At 38.7% G+C, this 26,455-nt stretch overlaps 1 protein-coding gene across 2 annotated transcripts in view; it reads right to left on the reverse strand.

Annotated features, from left to right (window-relative positions):
• EML4 (EMAP like 4) overlaps positions 1–26,455 on the reverse strand; it is a gene marked incomplete at its 5' end in the record, with an annotated part of 147,700 nt that overhangs the window by 23,693 nt on the left and 97,552 nt on the right. For both annotated transcript variants that reach the window (XM_084203538.1, XM_084203537.1), the window contains 7 exons: positions 1,964–2,059; positions 4,442–4,552; positions 5,761–5,830; positions 7,268–7,417; positions 12,160–12,283; positions 23,048–23,080; positions 23,496–23,521. In XM_084203538.1, coding sequence (XP_084059664.1) covers positions 1,964–2,059; positions 4,442–4,552; positions 5,761–5,830; positions 7,268–7,417; positions 12,160–12,283; positions 23,048–23,080; positions 23,496–23,521 — 610 coding nt within the window. The remainder of the gene's footprint in view (positions 1–1,963; positions 2,060–4,441; positions 4,553–5,760; positions 5,831–7,267; positions 7,418–12,159; positions 12,284–23,047; positions 23,081–23,495; positions 23,522–26,455) is intronic.

Here is a 26,455-nt window from a genome sequence, read left to right on the forward strand (position 1 = left end):
CATTCCCTTTTAAATCACAAAAAGCTTCAGCTCTCGAATAGCTAAGACTTCTGCCAAGGAAAATGAATAATGTATAAAAGACACTTTTTTGGATTGAAAACCCTGCTTAGTTTTTACACAGACTATTTGCTATTCTGGATAAAAAAGCTGTGACAGAGGCAAGTAAGACAAGGATAATATTGTAGGATTATATCCATCATTCTCTTTCTGAAATTCTGTAAAGATTCTTTTGGGTTCTTTGCTTTCCTTTCCTCCTCACAAAGAAGAAAAAGAGAAGTCTGCATAACTCAAAACTTTGAAACATCGAGTCCCACCTTTGTATTTTTACTGGCTGCATGTACTTTTACTGAATTACCAACATCTTAAAGTATTTCATATTTTACCAATAGATTTTATAAACATAACAAAGCGACTGGTCATTTACTTAACTTCTAATATATATTCAACCAAACTGTCTTTGAAGACAGTTCCAATCTCCTGCAGGCACTGACTATAAAACAAGAAAGTAAATGCATTTATTTCTACAGGATTTCAAAACAGGCTGCCCAGAGAGGTTGTGGAGTCGCTTCTCTGGAGGTACTGAACAGCTGCCTGGGCATGATCCTGTGCAACCTGCTCTCGTTGAACCTGCTTTGGCTTGGGGCTTGGACAGATGATTTCCACCAGTGCCCCCCAACCTCAGCTGTTCTGTGATCTACACATAAGGGTGCTGTTAAACCATATCTTTGAGAGCAACTTTTCCTACTTCACAACTTTTGGCTTGCTTTAAAAAACAATTTGTCGTTGTTGTTGTTTATAGCCATATTTATTGAATTATGTTGCTAACAGAGTTTTCGCAGGTGCAAATCTGCTATGTCAAAAAAATCATTTGGAATTTAAGGTCTGAAAACCTTAATAGAGTTCAGCTAAGAAAAAGCTTTTGTTTTGCATCCCAACTCAAGGGATGCAACTCTGCTCACACCATCTTCTGTGGAAGACGCTTAAGATAATGCAAGACCAAGTCCTAGATGTGAATAAGTTCTGGAGGGCAAGCTGTCCCTGCCAAATAATTTTTATCCAATTCTGAAACACCAAGGAACTCCCCTGAGTGAAAAAACAGTCAATACATAATGTCAGTGAACAGGAAATAAAAGGCATATGCCAAATAGTTTTACATAAATATCAAAAAGGAAATGAAAATACTGTTATAGAATTAAATTAAAACTTGTAGAATACAGTTAGTATTGTTCAACATAATCTAGAGAAAACAGGTCAAACCAACACGATTTTGTTACCTGAAATGGCAAGTTTGTAACGATATAGACATATATGCTTGTGGAGCATGATTTCTAAAAATAGATAAATACTCAGTTCCACATGCATGAAATATTTGCTGGCTTGATACTGGAAGCACAAAGGATTGGGTATTCCCAGGGAAATCAACTTTACGTGAGCACTGAGTGCAACACCTCTGAAAACATCTCATTGCTCTGAAATTTGGAAAGTTTCAAAAAGAAACAGAGAAGCAGATTACTGCAATCCACAAAAGTACTTAGGACATCAAATGAGAAGAGACACGTATGGAGAATCAATAACCGGAATTTGATTCAGACAAAATTATATGGAATTATATGGAAATATGGAATGTTTAGAAGTAGTTTATTTTTTAAACAACTACAGACTGAATCATCAGTTTAGTTTCTTTCAGTTCCCAGGATTTATTTATTTTTTAAATTAAGAAACCATTAGACAATTGCTTTATTTGTATTGGCTTTTAAGGATGAGTAAAATGCAATTCCCAACCCTTCAATATTCCAACCGCTTCCAATAAACAAGTGAAGAATACATTTCTGTGGAATCCTTAAACAAGCCAGCAGTATTACACAGTTGCAGTTTCCAAGTAAGATCAAAAGCATGTCTCACAAACTTGTATTTATGGGAATAAAACCAGTCGTATTTCAGAATGTTCATGTGCAAAAATTACCTTTATCTCTGCTATTTTTGATTTCCTCTGCCAATCCCACACAGTAAGCATATGCTCGTTAGAGTCATCAATTACACACAAATGAGTACCAGAATCCTAAAGGAAAAAGGAAAGAAAAAAAAGAAGTACTGACAAAGTACCTTCATACCCATTTTAGAAACAGGGCAGGGCAGAGGTATTTTAAAAAATCCACAAAATTAACCAAGCCCTTATACAGTAATTACAACCTCAATATATATATAGGGAATTTTCATTTTTTTCTTTCTTAAGGACATAAAAATTTTTGCATAATCTCATAAAAAATGATCATGCTTCAAATAACATTCTAGGAAAGCTCTAAAAGTATCTTATCAAGTCTTTACTCTGGTTTTGTTTGTTTTTATGCCTGGTTTTTTGTTTGTACTTTTTTTTTCTTGCTTGCACTTTTTTTTTCTTGTTTGCAATTTCACACTGACAGCAAAGAGATTTCTTTTGCTATTCTTATAAATATTTTGTTTTTCCTCAGGTCTCAGAGGACAGACACACAGCTCCACTTGTGCTTTCTTCCCAAATGCCACCATCCCATACACACAACTACAGTATCAGATTCTGCAAGCATAGTTTTTTCCTTCTGGGTCATAAAGCACCAGCAGTTTCATCATGTAGTTGGTAAAACTGCAGCCAAGGTAACACTTTCTGAACAAAACAGTGCTTACAGAGCAGGTAGAGCAGCATCTTCAGTATTAAATAACTGAAACCACTTATTTTGAACAATTTTACAACCAAATGGTAAATATATGGCTACATGTAATTAAAGGTACAGAGAAAAAAAAACCTTAAAACCATACTTATTCCCAGCAATGCATACTTGCAGAAACCAGCTGTTTCAAGGAATTTGTAGTAAGATTTGGAGGAGACCCTAATTATCATAAATTTGGTTCTTGCACTTAATTCTCTAACAAATTATGAAAATGGAAGTGGCTAAAGCTATTATTCTCAAGCACTATTCTGAGTAGTAATATGCAAATATACGTGTGAGTTATTATGTGGGATTGAACCCTAAAGACAGCATTGGCGCTGTACGCTGCTCTTGGGGGGGCTAATAAATCCTGTGGTAAACACACAGTTCTAGATATTGCACACAAACTGTTTCAGTCTAGTCAGCAACCATGTGAGACTCTAATAAGAAATCTAATTCAGTTTCAAGTGCAAAACAGAATCAATAAAAACTAAAATCCAGTCCCCAAAAAATTCCCAGGGTTTTTTGTTTTTAAAATGATGGAATGCACTCTTATTCACACTGAAAAAGATGTGTATCCAAATATGCAAATTGGTTAGTATGGTTTGTTGGAGTGACAGGAATGCCAGCACTCCTTTCACATTATTAACTGAAACACAAAATGTACTATATCTAACATAGCTATGAAATTTCTTTCAATTGCTTTCTTTCTTCCAATCGCTAAGTGAAACTGCAGCGAGAGAGTGCAGGAATTTATTTTCAACAGGTCACCCAGAGACACTGCTGAGTTTCCATTCTTGGAGATTCCCAGAAGCCAGCTGGACCACAGCCTGAGCAGCCTGCTCTGACAGAACCTGCTGTAAGCAGGACAGTGCATGAGGTGATCTCCAGACATCCCTTCCCACCTCAGCTGTCCTATAAATCTCTTCCTCTATTAGCAAAATACTGCAGACATTGTTTTTCTGCATTTTCCATTTTTTACTTATATTAATTCCTCTTGATGGAATGCAAGAATCCAGCCTGGGTTTTCAGGAGGTCTGATATGCCTCAGCCTTTTGGCAAAAATGCAGAAGCAGCTTAAAGATTAAAATACGTCCATATTAAAAAAAACAAAAACCAAAAAACCAAAAACAAACCCAACTCATTTCCAAATTTGAAATGAGAACTTTCTGAATGCCAAGCAGTGCATCTCCATGTGCTTCCAATTTTTCCTGATAAATTCTATGGGTCCAGTAACAAAGACCTCTATTTATTTTCTGTGTAAAAGAAGAGGCAAAAAGTGAACAAGCTATTCCTCAGGAAAAAACAGTACAAGATAATGTAAGGGTTTTTTTTTTTAAATTTCCTGTTGGTGGACAAAAACCTACTCCAGCTGTGAAAGCAAAAAAGTTAACCATCCTATCAGAACTCACTAAATTTTGCCTTCACAAACCTCACAAATAAATTTGTTTTTAACATCAATATAAAAAGAACCAAGCTCCTCACAAACAAACCCAAACCACCAAACCCAGCGTGGACTTCAATTCTACTTAAGGTTTTTTTTGCCTGCTCTTTATTTATCGTGCTGTTTGGTTTTACATGTGCCATTTCCTGTTTTCCCAGCTGTCAGCTGCTTTTATAAAGTATACAGAAACTTTAGTGACACACTTTTAATACCAAAAGAGATCAGCTAGACAACCACACGGAGAATCTTCAGAGATTTTCCTCCCACTTCCGTGGGACCTGCCGTGGGACGCTCCGAGGCAGCGCGCCCATCTTACCGCTTTGGAAAAATCCAAGCAGCCCACGCCGCGCTCAAAGGTGCCGAGGCCGATCACCTGCAGCGTCGCCAGGCTCACCGAGTCCCACACCCTGACGTGGGGCTGCAGGGGCTGCGTGGAAAGCAAGGGCACAAACGGGTCACAGCAGGGAAAGCACCGCGCGCTGGCCCCAGAGTACAGGCAGGGTGACCTGTGCTGGTCATGCTGCTGGGCACTACCCTCCAAGCCTAAAGGGGACAGTCGAGGCGATGCTGTGCCTCTTGTCTGCGGCTACCAAGGTGGCAGCGGTGCCCTCCAGGCAGCTAAGTGGCATTTGGTATTGTGGAAATACTTTAACCAATTCAAGGGAGTGAACAAATAATGGAAGAGTCATCTTGCATTTGAGACCCCAGATTAGTGATATTATGCAACAACTGAAAATAATAATCAAATCTGGGCTTATATATATATAAATTAGGAAATAAAGAAAAGAAACAAATCCTGGTGCACTGAGCCTTTTAACCACCAGCAACCACTCAATGAAAATGTCCATATTTATATTTCATACAACCAGCATGCCACACAAACTTAGAAACAATCACAAACAGCATTCACCACTGAAAGGGACAAATTTTTGTACTGATGGAAAAACAAACCAACCAACTCTAAGAAGATTCAGAAAATGCTCAGTGGAAATCATGTATATAAAACCCCCCACCTAAATTTCTTACAAAATATAAAAAATTAAGTTGAACATCCGAAAAAGAGTTACATTTAACAGGCTTCTACGCTTACTTTATTGCACCTGTCTTTCTTTTCCCCCTCTGTCTATAACTTCATGAAAATAATCCAATTATTCAAATTCTGACAGAATTATGCTAAGAGGTGGAGAGCAGCGTTTAAATATACTTGCTCTCAAATGAGCAAGTTTATAGAAAAGTTGGGCATACTTTCCATGAATTCTCAGAGTTGCTTTCCTCTTCCATGAAGCCTTAAGACTATACTGACCCACAGAACTGGGGATTTGCTCTCCCTTGGGAGAACATATATTGAAAGTAATACAACAGTAATTATGTGGCCTTATAATCAATTACAAGCTCCACGTTTGCTTGCAAATATAGGACTTTATGAGCTTCTGCTCTTTTTAATGCATGGTTGAGTGTTTCATTGTCACTGTCTTTTGCTAGAGATACAGGCTGTTACCTGAGAAACTCAAAATATCTCAGTAAATGCATTGTTTAATATAAACTGCAGACAGAAGGTGATGATTAAAAAACCCCAAACCACTTTTTCCTGATTTTCAAAACAAGATACTACTGCTCAACAGCTCTATTACTTACCCTTCCATCTTTATCCACTCCAGCTAACTGTCCTGTTGCAATTCTTATTTTGTCTGGATGAACTGCAAGACTAAGACAGACAGAAATATGACTTGCTTTTGCTGTCATACGTCTTCAAAACTGAGAGGTGTTTTGTAAATTTTTTATTTGTTTCTCAACCAAAGCACATGAAGACACTTGTGATCCTAAATCCCACTTCTAAGGAGACAACTTGAATGTTTCTCATCAGATATTTAATTCCACACTGTATTGACTGCTTGCTGACACACAACCAGGAGTGCCAGAAGAGCCAACTTCACATGTGCCCTGACACATCTCAGGTTTGCACTACATTGGGAGACCACAACCTACGTGGTCTGTAGTGAACCTTCTACACGTAGTTATGTGCCATATTTATAAACACTATGGTGCAAATTATGCCTGAACCTAGAGATGTCATGAACCCAGGGGAAAAAAGGCATACAAGTTGGCTGAGGGCTTGCCTGTGCACCCAGGAGTCAGGGATTACCACCACTTGAAATGAGTTACTGATGTAATTGTACTAATGCAGCGTGGTGCACTACCAGTGGAAGTAAAAATGTGCCCTTGCTTATCACATTTTGCTTTGAAGCTCACATGACAAAACAGATTTTAGAGAATTCATCCTCTCAGTCCTTGGTATTTTTTGATCTATATTCTAAATTGCTTTCTCTGTAAAACTGCAATGGTGAAGAAAGCCATTGAAAGAATAAAGGGGGCCAGGGCAAACCTGAAGAGGTCATAATGACAGACACCAAAAAATTTACAATCCAGTTCAATTTTCTGAATGAAAGTGAAGAACACAAACTGGCAGCATTACTCTCACAGGAAGCAATTACACAGACAAGAGTAAAGAGCTTTAGATGTCAAATTTTCTCCAGTCAGGTACTGCACAGTAGAGAACTTATGTTCACCATTACATTTTGTACACTACTCTTCAGACTGACCTAGCAAATTCTGTAACTGCCTGACACAATGACGATGGCTTCAACTTTCCTTCTCTATTTTTTTTTTTGCAAACATCTTTCTGATTTTCCTGACTCTCTTTATACTTGGATCATGCATCTTTTACAAAACGAGAATATGACTGCTCACTTTTTGACCCAGTTTTCTAGTTCTCTATTAAGACTGCACTTTTGCCATATTGCCTTTAAACAACTGATTTAGAGTCAGGCTAACAACAATTTTTAATTTCTGGGCCAACTATTTGGAATAATTTATGCAAAGATCCTTTTTTCAACCTGGCACTCTTAGATTGTATACATATCCCCCTGTTTTACATTTAAACCAGACACCCTAAGCTAGCATGGACTGCTCTAACACCATTTGTTTGTGCTGTGTTTACTACACTGAAATCTACTGGGACTGATTAAACAGGAAATAACTACAACTACAGTGACATTAATTAGCTTGTACATATAGCAGGAGAGGAAAAGAAACATTTCAGCATTATTTCCCACACACTTACATGCAAATGTTGTGTACTAACCATTTAACACAGTCTGTGTGACCCAAGTAGTGCCGCTGGGTTCTCTCCTCGTAGTTAAACAGTACCACCACTGAGGCTATGAAATATACAATTTCTCCGGTAGGAAGGAGGTAAACATTGGCTCGACAGTCTCTCCCACGATACCCATATCTACATTTTTTTTTAGTTAAGGATTTCATAATCACTGAATACCAGAAAAACCCCAACCAATGTTTTCGGTTTTCTTCCCTTAAAGGATTCTTGGGGAGCTCTCATGTCAGCAAATGCTCTGTAAGGCTTTTCCTCTGGAACCACAGCACAATTTCACTAATACAGTTTAAAAAGAAAATAAAAAAACCTCCCATACAACTGTACTTCAGGAACCCAAATCCCTCAAGAAATTATAATCACTGATGTTAAAAATAAAATACGTTAGAAGTAAAGCAAAAGTAGTATTGTAAAAATTTTCATGTGAAATTTCATTAGGTAACAGCAGGACTCGCTGTTCTAATTTAACATTTTTTTTTACAGCAGCAGAGCTGTGTACCTGTAGGCTGAGCAGCAGATTGTTGCTTTCATTTGGCCTGTTAAAACAATTCCTAATGCCCTACAGAAAAAGGCAAGCTTCTGCACAGCAGCTGCCAAGTTCAGAAAAGATTTCTTTACACTGTTTTAAGAGTATTTTTTAAACAAACCAAACTTAAAAGGAATTTACACAGTAAAAAATATTCTATCCAAATCTACCCAAAATATATAAAAGGCATGTTTTCTGTAGGAACATGCATACAGTTCCTAATGACATTCAGAAGTTTTACACACTGTGAACGAGCCCTGGTTGGCACTGATCAAACGTTATTACAACTCATTATTTCTTTGGAACAGGTGCAGTTCTCCTCCTCTAGACTATTAATGTGGCTGCCTGCCTATATTTCAGTTCCCTGGGTCACCAGGAACAATTAACATCATAACTCAGACTTTAACATCTAACTATGTAGCCCCAAAAATATTATTTTCCTGTTATGTCGTGCACTTTAGAGAGCTTTCCACTTCATTGCCAATTAACACACCTGCAACAGCAAGAAAAAGATGGGAAACACATTATCCAACTTTAGCTAAGTGATTCCAGCTTCAGGTCCTGGTTAGTAAGGTAAATAAAAGGAAGGGAAAGGCCCATGTGGAGAAAGCTGGATGGATGAAGATGATGAAGATGGCCCTTCCTCATAAATGAAGGCAGCTGCAGTAGTTCAGATCTGGGAATATCTAAACTGGTATCTCCTAACCTTTATTCTCCGCGAAAAAGGGCCACCTTTCTATCAAAAATAGCACTGCACCCCCAAAAATGCCCCACTACCCTTCCTCTTCTGCAGTGCCACCAGACCAGAGGAACACTTGCAAAACTAAACCCATGCTGTAGCAAAACAATAGTTCAAAGAGGGACACTGCATTCAGTTGTCAATTAAACCCCTTTGGAGTGTGGAAAACAAAACAGATTCATATCTTGCTGCCTTCCGTTTAGCAGGGAAGAACACAAAGGCTCCTCTGAAGCAGAGATTATTCACTGGCTTGCTAAGCAGACGATATTCAGAGCAATGCTGCTACAACACAATGTTGAGGGCAGAAAAAAAGGATGCCTCTGCTTCTCCTCCATTACTATTTACTTCTCCACTCAATTTCTCTTTCTTCTTTTAAACTCTGATGGAATTAAAAGAAACCTCCGGAATGGCCTTTTACAAAAAATAAACTAAACTGAACTTTCAAAAGCAATGGGCTACAAACCAATGAAAATATTTTTTCTATCCTGAAGCATTAAGAATGCTATTTTAAATACCTTCTCAGAGGAGAGAGGCAAATTTTGCTCATCTGCTGTACACAATAGGGAATGTATTGATAAGGATTTAGTAAGATTGACATCTTTGAACATTCATCCTAGAAAAAGTATTAATGATTTACACAAACATGTCTTTCCATGCTTAGCCAAGCTAGAGCTAAATACTTTGGCACCTACCACTGAGTTCTGACATTCAGGAAACTGTGAGGAAAAAAAAAATTACATTTTCTCAGTACCTTCCTTTCTTTTACCCTTCCTACAAAATAAAGTACCAAAGAGTGGCTGCATTTCCTAGAAACACATTTTTTTACAAACACCTAAAGGAACCACCTGTTTTGTAGGACAACTTTTTTTGCTTTCTTCATTCTCTATTCCAGGCTACCTTGAGTGAAAAAAGAGGGGCTGTTGCTCCACAGTACTTCTTTCCTGCTCCACACACACAGAACAAAGCAGCATATACAGTGCAACACAATTAATGCAACAAAATTAATCAATAATTGACTGTAATTCTTCAGAAAAAGGGCTGACACAACTTTGATGCTTTGATACTAAATTTCAATGTTAATATTTCAGTGAAACTAATGATTAAATCAGGGAGATTGAGAGATAGTTGCCTTGATATTGTGATTATTCCTCACCAATTACAAGGGCGGTTTTGTCACAACATTTGATATATTTAAAAACTTTAAGTTTTTAGGGGTTTTTGTTTGTTTGTACTGGCTAAAAATAGCTGCTGCCCTCAATGAAATTTGATCTACCGTACACCAGATTTCAGCAGTATATTTACAACTGTCTTCAATTATTCTTAGAAAGAAGAGCACTACTGCTAAAAATAATCTCATAAAACCGAGTCTGAAATACCCCCCTGAAATTGAGATCCTATACACTGGGAGAAAGAATCTACAAAGTCACTGTCAAAAGCTGCACTGACTGTGACCTCTGAAGCTGCAAAATAAGCCAATTTTGCTATTCCTAGGAATGTCAGATATGCTTTAACAAGTTCTGAAGTGCAGTAGCAAAGACTGCACTACAAAGTAGGGATACTCAAACTAAATTATTCAACTTCAATGATATCACTCAGGAACCAGACACAGTCAAAATCTCAGACTCCCCCATGAGCTGCTTTACCTTGCCAAGCAGCTTAGGCATTCCTTCAAATGACAATCTGCAAGGCAGACAAAAGCTGTATTTCCCCAGTTGAATCTACAGCACAGGGTATCAGGAGTTGAATAAACCTAAAGGAAACATCTAAAAAGAAGCCCCCAGCCCCCAACTCCCAAAACAACCAATAAACCAAAAAAAACACCATCCCAATAATCTGCCTGTTGTATCCTTGCAGTTGGTCATAGCTGACCAGCATTTTCGAAAAAGAGTAATAACAAAGGAAAACCTAATTATAAAAATCATCCAGAATGCAGGAGAATTATAAGAATTCAAAACAAAACCTATGAATGGAACTATTATTCAACACTCAGTTGAGCTTTCAGGTGACATCAGTAAAATACTGACATTAGTAAAATACTCAGTAAATCATTGTCCCCATGCCTTTTTAATAAGGTGTACAGGGTTCAGTTTGCCACCATATTCTCAAGATGCAGCTACCTTGCAGATTTGTTTCACTTCTAAACCTAAGCATAAAGGAGAAGGTCTGCCGCTGCTGCTGCACTTTCCAACTGAAGAACAATTTTTCAAGTTCAAATTCATAGAGACCAATATTTAGTCCTCATAAATGTTACTGCCTTTCCCTCATTTTCTTCACCTTTCCATCTAAAAAATACCCTGCACTCATAAATATACTGGTCTGATTTGGGATGACATTTCCCTTAACAGATTCCAAAACATATGGACAGTCTCTTTCGACTAGATTTATTTCACTTTCATTAGACCTCAGCAGCCAACTGGTTTAACCTGAACTTAAGGTTCTTGGACATTAAATGTGTCCACACTGGGATTTGCACCTACTTAACTGAGGGTGTGATTTCATGATCAGTTTTCATCAGGCCAAACTGCTCACTGATGCTGGAAAAGTCGAGCTGATGTTCCTCCAGTATGCCAGTTCCAGCCCTTGCATATTTGTGAGGCAAACCAAACTAATGTATTGGTCCTGCTTGAAAATTAGCTTTACAAAAGGAGACTACATTTCAGCCAGATCACTGACTGACCCAGTTCACCCCATAGTCATGAGTACCAGCATCAGCAACCAAGAGCTGTGATGGTTGGAAAATTTGGTACCACAGTTTTCCAAAGCCTGTTTTCCTTCCAATCCGACTTTAATCCGTAACTTTCTTCCTGACGTGTGACAGCGTATCATCAACGTTGCTAAAAAAATCTTCCTGCTTTCAGCAACATCAGAGCATCAAACAACTCAAGTGCTGCCTAGACATGTTATTCTACTAAAGTACTAAGAAACTTACTTACACAATAAGAGCTTACTGGAAAAATCTGCAGAGATGAGGGAGAGACAGGAAGACCCAAACATGTGCAAAAGCACATCTCTAAAAATGAACTTTAAGTCTGATCTAGTAAACTTGGAGAATTTTGATCAGCCACACACCTACTCAATTCCTCAAATGACAAATTTAGTGCATTTAATACAAACTAGGTTCCAAGAAATTAACTGTTTCACTTTGGAGCTGAAATACAGAAGCAGTGCAAAGGGTGGCTGCTTCTCCAATCCTCACTCCATACAAATTCAACATCTTCCATTGCTGAAAACCAACTATTCCTGAAGCAAAGCCTACGTTAATTAGTGGGAGGTAGAGGAGGACATTTTTCAAATTGTCTAACTTTCCAAAGATGCTTTCTTTTGCACTAAATATAAGGCAGTTAATAAATTAGAATTAGTGTCAATAGCAAAACAAACAAAGAAAAAAGTGCACTATATCCATACCTATGTAGCCTGCCATTCAAAGTTGTACTACACAGGAGTTACAAACCATTTCCATTGTTATGTTAATTTGAACATTTTCCCTCACCATTTAGTTTTTACTTCTTAACAGAGAAGAGACAAGACCGGATTGCAAAAGGGACAAATGCAAGACAAGACAAAAAGGGAACAGTGAGCAGTTATTGATATTAAGGATACACCCACTCCAGTTTTAACTTTTCAGGAGGCAGCTCTGTCCTAATATCATCATAGTTTTCTACATCAGAAGGAATGAACATTGTGATTGGTCGGCCTCGCATGAACATCTTGATATATTCTCCCTCTGTTGAAACAAAAAGGCACATTAATCATGTGGCAAGTTTACACAAAAGAATAAGCAGTAATAAGCACAGAGATGCAAATCACATTGGTTATAGAACAATTATTTTTGAGATGTGAGCTTGGTAAAGGCCCAGATTTTATTTTTTTTTAAATGGAACATTAAATGCACACAGAACAAGCGTTAGTTGAATTTTTGATAGAACAGACTGAGCATGTAGCATTTTAGACATGCAAGTTAAGCTATAAAGGCAAAATTCATAATTCAAATATGAAACTGAATAAATAGTCACAGCATTACAGGATGAGGTATTTCAGGTTGAAAAGGACCTGAGGAGGTGTCTAAGTCCAGCCTCTGCCTGGCGATGAGGCCAAACTAGGTTCCTCAGGCTTCTGCCTAATGCAGACTTTAAAAACTCCTAGGATGGAGATGGCACAGCCTCTCCTGGCATCTGATAGCACCTTGGGAGCCTTTCCCATAGAGCTTGCTTCCTGCAGCCCCTCTGTGCTCACACTGTGTTCCTGCCAGAGACTCTTCTTTTCCATAGGGGCAGGACTTGGAATTTGTCTCTGCTTAATTAATGAAGCTCCCACAAGCCCAATTTCCCCACTGGGCCCCCCGAGTCTGCTGTCACTGCAAACCTGAGAGTGCCCTGTGTCACCCACCTCAGGCCATTGCTAGAGGTGATGAGCAGGGCAGGGCCGGAGCAGAATCCTGCAGACTCCCTCTGTCACCTACTGGCCACCAGGCACAGTATGACCCATTAACCACAACCTCCCAGGCCAACTCTCCAACTGGTTCTTTGCCCCACCCAGCCACCCCCCTCTCCAAATGCTAGCAGCCAAGCTAAGGCATGAGGACACCACAGGAAAAATGTCAAGAGCTCTGCAGATGAATATAATCAAGAATTATATACCATCACAACTAATATAGCAACCTGTGTTATTAGGCTTTGTACCCTGAAGAACTAAAGGAAAAAAGCAACAGCTCAGAATGACCCCAGCTAATACTGCACACAGCTGTGACAAGACATGTGTATATAATCTCTGTGGGAATCTGAGCACTTTGTAAGCCTTCAGGAGTTCCTTTTCAAGGAATGTGAGCTTCCCTACCACCAGGGAAAATTACAGTCCCATTTCAAAAAGCATTGATGATAAAGAGCCAGATATTCCACTAACTTTGCATCAATGAAGTAGTAACTTTTTATTGCTCTTCAACTTCATTAGTAATTAATATCCACTTACAGCATAAATATTAACCAAAGTAATAGAATATTCTGCTGTGAATTTGGAACACTGACACTTTTTTACAAGTGGCGGTTTGAAAATCGTAGCAGACACAGGGAACTCAAGAGTTCAAACCAAAATTTAAATAGTTGAGTAGAAGTGGACTAGAAGTGGAATTGAGTAGAAGAATAGCAGCAAATTAGCAATATGGTATTAAGAAATCTCTAATCACATTTGATGCAGCAAACATTAAGATCTAAAATTAAGATCTTTTTAAACAATTACTTTAGTCCTTCTTTAAGAAACATGAAACAGACTTCCCTACAATCCTCCAGGAATGCTTGGAAATATTTCCCCAATTAAGCATAAGATTAATACTCAGACTGCATGATTGTGCAATCTCTGTCTGGCATTCCCCAAAACATCTGAAATTGAAATTATGAGAAACTCAGACTTATTTCCACAGAATCATAGCTTAACTAACAGATCAAGTCAAACCTGGAGATCTAAAAAGGCAAAAGAAACCAGGTCAATAATCGTAATAATTGAAAAATTTAAAACTAACACATAAATAAAGGTTTTTTCTTATTTAGCATATTAATACAATGAAAGTTGAGCCATAGAAGTCCAGTACAAAAGGAGCAAATACTAAAAAGATGAAAAACAATTGGCTCCCTTCTTTCCAAGAAAAAACATGCTTTGAACAAGAACCCCATAGTCTCTCCACTGAGAACAGTAGAAAACCTGTCTCAGATAAAGTAAAAAGGAACAAAGAAAATCACTCCCTGGTAGCTAAATTAGACAAAACAGTTATTTTACCACATGTGCATTGCTCAATTGCATTGCTAAGAAAAGCTAAAGATTGGAGCTGTCACTAGTTTGACATAAATGTTTAGATAATTACTCCAAACTAGTACCATGTCTCATTTATCTACCAATATATTTTTTATAGTATGTATATTCAGAGATAAAATACTCTTGGCCAAACCCAAGAGTAATGTATTAACAATGACCTTTCTATTAAAATCTGGCACCAACAGTCTTATAAATTAAAGCCTGAGGGTATTTACAAAAGACCGTTCATTGTTAATCCATAAATTCTTGATTTAACACTGAGCTTGACACTTTTGGTTTCACAAGATCAGTGCAAAATGACACCACAAATTTAGGATCAAATTTCTCATTGTTGCTTAGAACAGCAGAGACAACCTGCAATTGAAATTCTTATGGATGGAGGCAGTTGCACCTGTTGGACTCTGCAGATGAGAGGCATGAAGAGTCCAAGAGGAATTCAGTCAAGCCTCTGGCAAAAGAGGCTCTCCTGGAGCTTAGGGAAAAGAATATCTACAGGGCATTCAGATACAAATTAGCTCTCTGAATTTTCCCATTAAAGAAAGAACTTTTTTTTACCTTTTTAACTAGCTGTGTTTACTCAAGATTACCTTTGAAGATACATATTTAAAACACTTGTTAGAAGGACACAGGCTAGGTAAAACTTAATTAAGCCTCTCCCTAGAGAAGCAGAAGGATTAGAAAAAGAGACAGCCCATTGAAAGATGTTTTTTGTTTAAGACTGTACATTTCCTTTTGTTAGAATAACCTGTAGGGCAGATATAATATTAATGCAAAAATCGTTTGAAATGCTAGAGAGGATGACAGCTACCAACACCATTGTCAAACAGCAGTTAATTGCCTGAAGCCAAATTCTTGTATTTGCAAGCTAAAAAAATCAGTGATTTAACTCTTTCATAGTCTACTTGCTCAAGTGAATGATCAAGAGCATTAGACTATGATCCTTTCCTGCAACCTCACTACTTTCCAATACAAAACAGCATGACTAGACTTCATGACAGATGTGTATGTAAGGGATGACAAGAAAGAAAAAGTCAAAACTTCTGAAGAGAGTGGGTAAAAAACTCACTGAACCCCAACAAACAAAAAATCCTAGACAATTCTGGTATCTACCAGCCTAAAAACATTAGGTAGGAAAGTAAAAATATTTTGTTCCATATAAAGAGATGTTCAGATCCCACTATCCACCGAGCAGAAGCATCTGGGGAAGGGGGTGCTGGGGGAATGCATGTGGAAAAGGCCAGGAGGGCATATCATGAAGAACCCTTGGCACTTGCTAAGCTAATTACTCTGCAACTGCAGACATCCTAGAGATCCTTTCAAATATGGATCAAACCAACTGAAAAGCACAGCTGAGGCTCTGCAGGTAGCACACCCAGGTGCCATGGATTACCCACAGCACACAAAAAAAGGAACAGCTCAAGCCCAGAATTGCTACAAAAGGCAGCACCAAGCGGCTGCAGCGCCCTGGCTCCAGGGGCCAGCTCTTCACTGGCAACAGCTGTAGCTGCTTTTTGTGCAGCTTTGAGCTCAAATTCACAGCCCTTGCCAAACTCTGCTTGGCTCCACGGTATTTCACCTCTGCAGCCTCAACAATCTCTTTACACAAGTGCCAGGGAACATAGGATCAGCATTCCCAATTTATGCTCCCAGGACTGGCTCAGGCATTGCAGCCCTCTGGGTGTGCTGGACCTAAGCAGACTCCAAGCAGGTCTTGGCTCTCCGTGGGTTCCCCAGAGGTTTGGGGAAATCATTAACTCGGCCCCAAAGAGGCAGAAACACTTAATTTGACTGAAATGTGGCCCCAATCAGCTGAAGTGACACAAAACACTGCTCAGAAGGAGAGACACCAAAAAAGAAGCCAGGACATGGTGAAGGCACATCTAAAGGTAATCTTGAACACTGCTCAAGCATGTGGCCTTGAAAATTAATGCAAATTAATGTAGTGAGCTGGAGGAACATCATGGCTTGGCTCAGCTCAGCCTAGTCCAGCCTGGCAGACACCCAACATGCCCCCCCAGTGCCCTCTCTCTGCTTGCATTGATGTTTTTTACTCAGCAGAGTACTGCAGCACCTGCTTTGGAGAGCAGAGCTTTGGCTGTCACTGACACAAACACACTGCTGATTTCCAAACAGCATCCAAAAACCTCCTCCTACTAGTTGGGAACTTGTCAGTTTCCAGGTGACAATAACACAAGGCCAGGTTGTTTTCTTTCTGTGTGTGTATAACAGCATGGCTGCTCACTTCGGCACAGGTCTGCCCATCTGCTGTCAGGAAGTGAACTGCATGAGCATGAAAAGAGCAATCCTCCAAGCCTTCATATTTTGAAGAAATAAAAACATCCATCTATTTAACACTATTTTTTGTACAATAAGGGTTTAGTCTGTCTCCACAGCACAACAACACTTACCCTCTGTGGTCATGGGTGTATGCAGTACTACAGAGGAGAACCTACCAGGGTTTTGATGCATTAACACTTTCCACAAGGCCTCTATCTCCATTAGAATTACTTTTGGTACATCCTGGGACTGCATTTGTGTTATCAAAATAAGTGAGTGGTTCAATCTATGTACAATTAAGTGGCATGTTATAGCCCTTGCCCCTACCATTTAATTCTGGCAAGCAGCTGTTTCTAGCTAGAACATTACTGGCAACTCCTGTATGAATGATTTATTTTTTTTTTTAATACTACTTCAGCCTCAGAAACCTCTAGGTCTTACTGTACTAAAATCTCAGCTTCCAACTCTATCAGTCTGGCCTCCCAGCTTTGTGCCATCAATGAAATTTCAGTGCTAATGCTTTCCTGTGTTAAGTTCATTAGTGTAAACACTAAGCCAAATAGGTCCCAGCAGGCTGGAGGTAGATGTTAGCAACCAAAGTATCTACAGCAAGTTCTTTGGAAGTTTACAGCCTGACAGAGAAGAAAGGAATAAATATGTTGGTGAAATAAGGTGTTGCTAGTGAGAGGGAGCTCCAAAAGCCTGGCTGACCTGCAAGGAAATGAGCGCATCTTCTCTGACTGTAAGCCAGCACAGATACCTTGCATGCAAGGAACCTGTTGACAAGGCATGGCAATCCAGGACTGACTAAAACTAGGGGCAAATAAAACTTGTAGAATAACAGTGAGCATGAATAAGCTTTTAATCAGGCCTTATTAAAAAAAAAAAAGTTGAAGAAACAAGAAAAAGCAGCTCAGTAACATTAAAATTCAACTCCCAACAATTTCTATTAATTCACCTTTGGAAGTAAGTTTAAAACCCAGCAAGTCAGGGAAGGCAAACTGGAAGGTAAGGCAAATGAAAAACTGTGCAAGTGATAACAGAGAGCAAAGATATTGCAATTCAAGCCACCTGAAAGGCTGAAATTAGTGCTCCCATGAAGCCAGCACAGAAAGACTCATGCAATGGCACTTAAGAAATTTATTACTTTCCCTGAATCATATTCTTAGGGGAATATGAAAGGCTTGCAAAGGAAAATAATAAAAATAATAGGAAGAGAGGAGAAAAAAAGATCAAAGAAGTCTTTGTAGATTAACTCAGAAGTATCTAGGGCGAAAAACAATTCAGAAGACATGAAAGCTACTATTCAGATACTTCAGAAATTTGAAGACAGTGAGACTACAAAATCTTCCCATGTTTTCCAAAAAACATGCTGCAAAAAAAAAAAAAAATCAAGTAGTTTTGTAGAGGCATGCAAGAAACCTTCACCCTCAATTAATGATTTCTTCAATAAGACTGGATTTAATATTAGAGAACGTATTTTATATTACACTATTCCTCATTAGACAAGACACTGAGGTAGTCCCACAAGTCTGGGCTGTAATTAATTGCTCTTCAGCTAGCAAGAGTGTGCATAATGAGATGTCTAATGAGCATACACTAGATTGTATACACACACACACACAAATTTAGAACTAAAGGAATTATTACAGTAATTTTGCAAATTATTACTGACTATTTTTCAGTAGGTCCCACCCCCTCTAGTTTGAAAGTTCAACATGGGCCAGTGCATTAAAACCCCAGCTCAGTTCTATTTATGTGCAGCAGCACCCTAAAGTGATTTACAGGCAAATGAAAAACCCCAAAAGACTCCAGCTAGCTTGGCCATGCAGAACACTCTAATAATATACAATAAACTACCACATCCAGGGTACATTTATTAATCTGTCTTCACCTTCTAGTTGCTTGACCAGTGAAGCCATGCTTTTTAAACTACAAATAGCTTCTTTCCCACAAGCCTTCTGCTTTCAGGCCTGTGTCCAAGAACTCTGCAGGACCACTAACCTGAGGGACAAGAGCTCAGAAGCCTGTTTCTAATTTAAACCAGTGCTAACAGCACAGAGACGAATAACCAAATTCAGCCACCAAGCCCAGACCGTTACATTCAGCCTTACAGTGGAATTCCCATGTGCCTGCAGGTCTGCCATCTCTCACCCCAAGCTATTATGTGCCAATGCCTGCTGAACCTGACAGACAGACATGCACTGTTGTTACAGAGCCCGGGTGCAATGCCAGCCAAACAGTCAAATACAGCAGATGAGACAAGAGACTTGCCCTGATTTGGAATGAGTTTACAGCTTTGCCTTGAAATTTCTTAACAGATCTTTGGTGAATAATTTTATATAATCTGATAAGCGAACTTTGCTTTTTCATTTATTGGGCGACATTATGAATCTAGGTATTAACGACAGTTACCATTAGCACTGAAACAACTGAATATTAAACTCTAGCTTTTTATAAAAAAAACAAAACCAAGGACTGAACAAGGAATACTGGACCCAAACAGGCTCAATAAGACTATATCTAAATGCTTCCTGCTTAAATTATAGAACCCTGACTTCACCAAGAATCAGTGATAAAAACTCCCAAGTACACAATTTAGTTTTGTGATAGCACTGCTTGTTTTTAATAATATGCACTGTACCTGAACAAGAGCAAGAAGCTCAGTAACGATAGATGGGGGCCTCCATTTGCTCTCAGGTACAGGGGCACCTTCAAGAACCATCTGATTCAAAATCACTCTCTGATGAGAAAGCAGTCTGAGGTAGCCACTGAATTCTGCACTCTCTGCAGACAGCACACATTGTCAGCAGAGTACATTTTTTCCATTGTGTGCTCCACACTTGCTCTGTCCATGAAGCTAAAACTATAACGCTATAGTTAACTATAAGTTAAACTAACAGAAGAAAAAGTACTGGAAACTAAAAAAGCACAATTAAAAAAAAAAATCAGGAATGCAGTGCATGTTTTTCATTAATTCTTTCACATATGGTTTTTATTGCCATCCAAAAAGTTTAAGTGTCTCTTATTACTTTATAATAAGTGAACAAGTGATTCATATATAGAGCTGCTATCACTGAAAACCAAACTCAAACACACAATCTCAGGGAAATAAATTACCTTTTATCTCAAAATAAGCCAGGTCTTTAACTTCAGGGCATAAAAATATGAATGCCTTATGATTAATATTCAAAAAATGTTTCTGCTGAAGTGAGAAGCAAGATGGCTTTAATAGGGAATTATAAACACCTGCTGGTAAAGACTTTAAAAGAGTAACTTTAGTTAGGGTTTTTTTAAGGCTGTAGTAAGCACTTGTTCATTTCACCCGTAGCTTTATTGGATTTTCACAGAATTTTAGTACTGGATTTTACTGTAAAAAGGCTGGTGGTTTACAAGGACAAACAAACAAACTGACCCTACGACCTCTGCTGCAGCACACAACCAGAAGCATAAAGCTCAGCACTAACCTTACTTGAAGTATATGAAATACAACCCGAGTGGGGGAGATAAAGGCACCAAGGGAACTGGGTGCTGAGAAGGTAGGAGATGACACTGCAACACTTGTGGCTTTGGCATGGAGTTAAACTGAAAAAAAGCAAGTGGCTACCCACAAGGCAGCTGCAGGCTGTGGCTCCCCATGCTGCTGCTGCTCCTGGCAGGAGAAGAGAATTGCCTAGGTCTTGCTGACATTTACATGCAGCACTCTCTGGGGGACTCCACACCAAACTAAAGCCAATTCTGACACCACAGCTAAAGCCTTTCACGGCTGAAGCTCAGCTACGACTCTCACTGGCTCCCCAAGTCTATCACTTCCATAGCTAATACCAACACCAACAGAAACCACAATGAATCTACAGAGTATCAGAAGACAGATATAATTGCAGTATCTCCTGCTGCTAGAAAAATTACATTCCGAGAGCTAAGCATGCAAAAATGTGCTCAGCTGTATTTTGTGGTACTATACCATACCAACATTCTCGAAGATGGTTTTTTATTAGCTAAATCACAAAAAGGAAACAAAGTGATTCCAGGATGTTCAAAGCAACACAAAATTGTTGTCTTCCATCCCATTATCCTATGCAAGCACCTTCCACTATGAAAATCTGCAATTTCACAGTGATTCCAAACTTATTTTATGTGTGTATAAAGACACTGATGTATTTTTACTGTAGATTTGCCTTGAAGCTTGGCAGCTTGCACACCAGCAGTTTTCCCAAGAGCCACCTTCACAGAATTTCTAGGTCTAGGAAGCACATGGAAGCAATCCTTATGGGAGCTGAGTGCTGGGAGCATACACAGTGTTTTACACACAGCTCAGTGAAATGAGCAACCCAGGGGAGCTGCTGTAACTTAATTAACACTGTGCTAGAGACTGCTCACCCCTAGAGGCAAAGGCTGGCAAGCCACAAAGGAGCATTAAAGCAGGTGTAATTTTTTGTGTCCTTGCCTTCCAGAACAGGAGGTTTCTGTACAAACACCATGAGCAAGAGCAATTCTTCATCCCACCCTATCCACAGGATTACCTCAGAAACAAGATGCTACTGTCTGTGCAACTCTTCAGCTTCCTGACCAGCTGGGACAAGGTGCCTACTGGACAATGTTTCCCTTATGTGGCAAAACGGTCAAGTACAAAACAGGCTAAAATCATCTGCTCTGATGGAGAAGCGACCAAGTACTGCTAAGCTGACACTGGGAAAGATGGGAAAACCTGCTGCAACAGCAACCTACACAGGATTTTTTTCTGTGGCAGCAAACATGACATAAAAGCTAACAATCTCACACACACAGACACACTCTAAAATCTGTCAAAAATACAAGCAATTTTCCAGATTTTTTAAAAACAACAAAAAACCAAAAAAACTTTGAATCCTCTTAATGTATCTGCATCCATGTTAGAGACAGAACTGTTTTGCCACTTTAAAATGGAGCAAATGCATTTTCTATGACAAGATTTTCCCTCCACCTCCCATATGTGTGGGGCCCTGTTATCTGCATCATGTTTCTCTTTGATTCCAGTTAGGCTCAGGACAGACTATGGCATGACACACTTGGAAGGGGCCAGTGCATCACATCCTCTGCACAGTAACACAGAAGATAGGGAACACATTGAGGCCACTGAAGTTACAGTTACTAGAATGAGAACTTCAGGATGGTCCATTTTGGGCAGAACAAGCAGAGTTGTAGAAGCACCTTGTAAGAAAGTAATTAGTACTGAAGACATTTTAGCTATACATAACTTGGTTTTGTGAAAAGCTGCTTTTTACTAGGAAAGGCATTTTTAATATAATTATTTTTTTCAAAAACTTGCAAAGCTAAATTGCAGCTGGTCTGGCCACTACTGATTAGCTTTCCTTGTACAGTAGCCAGTGCTGCACATATGTACTGTTCCACAGCTGGTGTTAAGCACCATGGCATAATGAAACATTTCTTCTTTGTTCTTGATACTTATTCATTCCCTTTCACACATCCTGTCTCTGAAGATGCTTTTGGTAAGAATCCATTCAGAATATCTTTATACCTCTAACTTCTCTGTGAACTAGAAAAAGATAAAGCAATTGGATCCAAGTTGCTTTTTGCTTTCATTCCAGCAATTCCTATATTAACTTTCAAAAAAATCAGAGGGCTGTTTTTTTTTTAAGGCGACCAAAAGCAATCAAAGTGTGAGTAATGTAAACTTGCTGACAGCACAGAATCTGAAGACTACAGATTTTTTAATTAGCAGCAAAAAAAGCACAAGACAAAACCCCTGTACATAGATCTGTTGTGTACAGCATGCACTTGGGTTACATGCTTTAGTTTTGAAACTGCATGCTTCAGTACAGTTTGCAGGACATTCAAAGCAGAGTAGTTTTGCAACACCAGAAGTGGACTCCTTTTGTTGTCACATCCCACGATGTTCAGATAGGTGGCTCCTTTTCCTGACTGAACAAGCCAGCAGCAGCAGGTAGCCACAGAATGCAGAATGCAAGATTCATTGGTGCAAAGACATACACTTCAGAAGAGACTCATTTTTCATTTCAGGAGACTATTAAAACCTTCAGTCTCTGTTCTTGTCTAATCAGCATTTATATGTTGTAATATTGGCAAGACAGAAAGCTGAGATAAAACAAATCTTTTAGTTGGCAGTTCTTAATACTCTGATATCTTAGGTAACAATACAAGACTTCTATTTGAACACATATTCCTCTCCGATGAATTTATGTGTGCCATAATTTACTTTAACTATTCCCAAATAGTGCCCATACAGATTACAATGTGCATATGCATATAAATTTCCATGAGAAGAGAGTTGAAATATTAAGAGAAAGATTAAGAGACTGATGCTCTTTGATGGCGAAAAGCCAAATAAAAGATTTGTGAGAGTGCTAAATTAGAAGAAAGCGACCAAAGGGCATAGCTTAATTCTTACCTTGGCTGTTTTTTTCACGAGTTGACATTTTTGCTAGTTATGGGACAGAAATAAAATATCTTAAAACTATTTCTAAATTTTCACTCACACCTGCTTGGATGAAGACTGGCACATAGGTCAAATTTTAGATTTTTATTTTTATAATCTCTCTCTATGCACATATACATAGAGAAAATAAATAAAATCCTCCCACCACCCACCTACCAAAAACTTTTGTACTTACTAAAGATCCAATCTGATAAGGTATTTTTCCATAATTTTAAAGATTCATACACGTGTCTGGAGTAATTTTTTGCCAAATGAATTCTTGAAGTCGATTAATGCCATTTTGCCTCTAAACCCCTGCTTCATAAGCATATGTCCCAATGTATTCATTTACAGGAAATACTATTCAGTCAAAAGCAAATATTTTCCACTTCATCCAGTATTGAAAAATGTTTTTATTTACCTTGGCTGACAATGACATCTTTGTGCCTGTGGAAAAATTCAAAATATTATCATTAATAATATGCAAACTGTTTATCAAGGCAATACCATCAATTTTTACCCATTTCTGCATTTGGCAATCTCATCAGATTCTGTGTACAGTGCAACTGTAGCATACGATGCTCAATAGCTAATCTTGATCATTGTAGTGCATTTTTATTCATAGATTATTCTGTGCAGCTCACTGCACCTTTCAAGAAACTCAGTCCTCGGCCCTATGGGAAGGGCTTCTAAGAATTACTCTGAAAATTACAAAATAAAAAAAGCTTTTAAAAATAAATTATATAGGGCATGTTCCTTTTGCACAGAAAATTCCATTTTGAGACTGAGAACTTGTAATAACCAAATGTTTTAAGCTGCCAAACATCCTCAGGCCTGCATGCAAAGCATTTAACACCTGTCAAAATAAGCTGTCAGCACACAACAGCACAATTTTTTCTAGGAATTAACTCTATTGGACACATGGATTAAATGTAAGCAAGTTGCAGTTTCACTAAAACCAGATCTCTGCAGCATTACTGGATGTGCAACATAAAGTCTTCAACACAGCGTAGTTGAGACATCTCTCCTTAACAGGGCCAGAAATTAGTTACTCATAAAAAACTCAGTAATTTTTTATTTTGTGAAGATGGAAGAAATACTAATTTCCAGCATCAGACCTGCTTTTTAACAGAATAACACTTCTTGATAGGAGAATGCATTGCATAAAACACCCTCTTGAATTAATTTGCAATTCAGCAGAAAGGTATGAGTGGCATCCAGTATTTTTAGCTGGATGGTGGTCAAATTTTTGTAACAGTGACAAAGGGTCAAGCATATGCATGAGGAAAGTAATCTCTGGCTGTTGGTGGAATCACCCATTGCCACACTGCCTAAAGAAAACTTTAAGGTGGACTCCCAGCCTTGCCTGAAAACAACTGAATGATGGGCTGCATGGGAACCCCTCTTCCTTCTTAGGGCCTTATCAGACTGATTTACAGCCCTGTGCTGCCTTATAGGCTGAGCTGCATAAACAAAGTTCATATCCTGGGCTGATAGTGCAAAGCATATGTAAAACATTTCTGTCCTGGGGCCCACACCAGGGGCTGAATTCTGCTCCCTTGCACAAGACCTCCGTAGCTTCAAGCAGATGAGGCCAACGTTTGTAATAGGGAACAATAAATTAAATACAACAATATGTCTTTGCTCAATACCAACCAGTTCTTATGGAGATGTGGCACACAATGTGAGTAAGAAATGATTATTAATGTGTGTCCCTGTATGCAAACAGCGCCTCTGTTACAAATTTCAGCTTAAGAACAAGGGACACAACAATACAAGACCCACACTTCAAGCAGGTGATGGTCTACAATTCATGTTTGAGGCTTTGTTTTTGCCAAATATAGTTAAGATACAACAGCCTCAAATTATGAACAGACTGCTTTCTCTAACAATAACCTAAACTAATCTTTTCTTCTCCATGCTTTTGTTAGATACCTAACTTTTATTCTACATTAGAGACTGTAGAAGGCAACATTTGAGATCTCTCAGAAATAAGCAGAATCACAGAAAAATGAAATAAAATACCTCTATTTTGACCACGTCTGAAACAATATATAAAGAATCAATAAAAGCAAAATTTATTTTTTACTTTTAGCAAATTTGAAATATGTATTACGCTGTAAAAGGTATTTTATCAGCATAGCAAAAAGCCCAGCAAAAAAATCAAGGCAGAGGGTTTTGTCATTCCAAAATATTACCCAGCAGTGCCGTGCTAAAATCTAACTTGCCAAAGGGCTTTTAAATTCCAGCAGTGAAAACCAATTATAAAAGGAAAGAAAATATTGCAAAATATGTAACACATAATCCCCTCACACATAGCACTCCACTGCTCTGCAGAACTCTTCAGGCTAAGCATAAAGCTTTTAATAAATATGTTGCTCTCCACACCCAAGATTAGTTTGTTTTGTTCTTCCCATTCCCAGGGAAGAAGGAATGCACTTGCACCACTCTTGACTAGGTGTTTGACAGTCTTAGAGGCAAGCTAAGGAGAGCACTACAGACATAACCATAAAAAACTGGCAATTACCCTGAGAGGTCTGAAGGGCTTTATTTCAGAATGGGATGGGTTTTCAGGTAGTTCTGCCTTGCACCAGTTAAGGGCTATTAGCATGAAGATTAATGAGCAGATCTAGGAATCTGCAGACAGCACCCAGCTGGAAGAATCTGCCAGCACACTGGGGGGATATTGGCAAATAGGAGAAGGATCAGTCAAAAAGCAATAAAACAATTCCAGCAAAATTTCAACAAAGTCAAAAAGAAATTAAGTGTGTGAATACAAAGTGGTAAACCCAAATGGCAGGGAGTACTGAGGACAAGAGTGGGTCACAATAGGGGTCAACAGTGTGGGGCTACAGCAAAAAGCAAATTCTTGCCCCTGTGCTGACAGGAGCAGGAGTAACTACTCTGGGCTATTCACCCCCAGAGGCACTGACTGGAGACCACAAACCAAGAAAAGCTGCTGCTGAGGAAGGGCATGAGAGGAATGGCTGGCTACAGCACCTCACCTGCTGAAGGAGACACTGAAAAAAAGATCCCTGACTGTCATCTAGAATGTGCAACCAGGAACCTGCTAAACAGTTAAATTGAGAGACCTATTGAAATCATAAAAGTATATTCCTACTATGACAGTCTACTTTGGAAACATGTCCTATGTGAAATCCAGAAACCGACTCCAAGGAAATACACTTGCATTTTCAAATCAGCTTTAATTAGGAAAAAAAAAAAAGCTGGAAGTTCCACATCACTGGCATTAAGCCATAAAATGTCCTAATTCAGCTAATCCAAATAGGCAATATTAAAACATATTTACACAAGAATTAATTTATAATAATCTTAAAATTCCATGGGCACCTGGAGCACCCAACTGGCAAGTTACGTAAA

Source organism: Fringilla coelebs (assembly GCF_963513975.1).
Source record: "Fringilla coelebs genome assembly, chromosome: 3".
Classification (NCBI taxonomy): domain Eukaryota; kingdom Metazoa; phylum Chordata; class Aves; order Passeriformes; family Fringillidae; genus Fringilla; species Fringilla coelebs.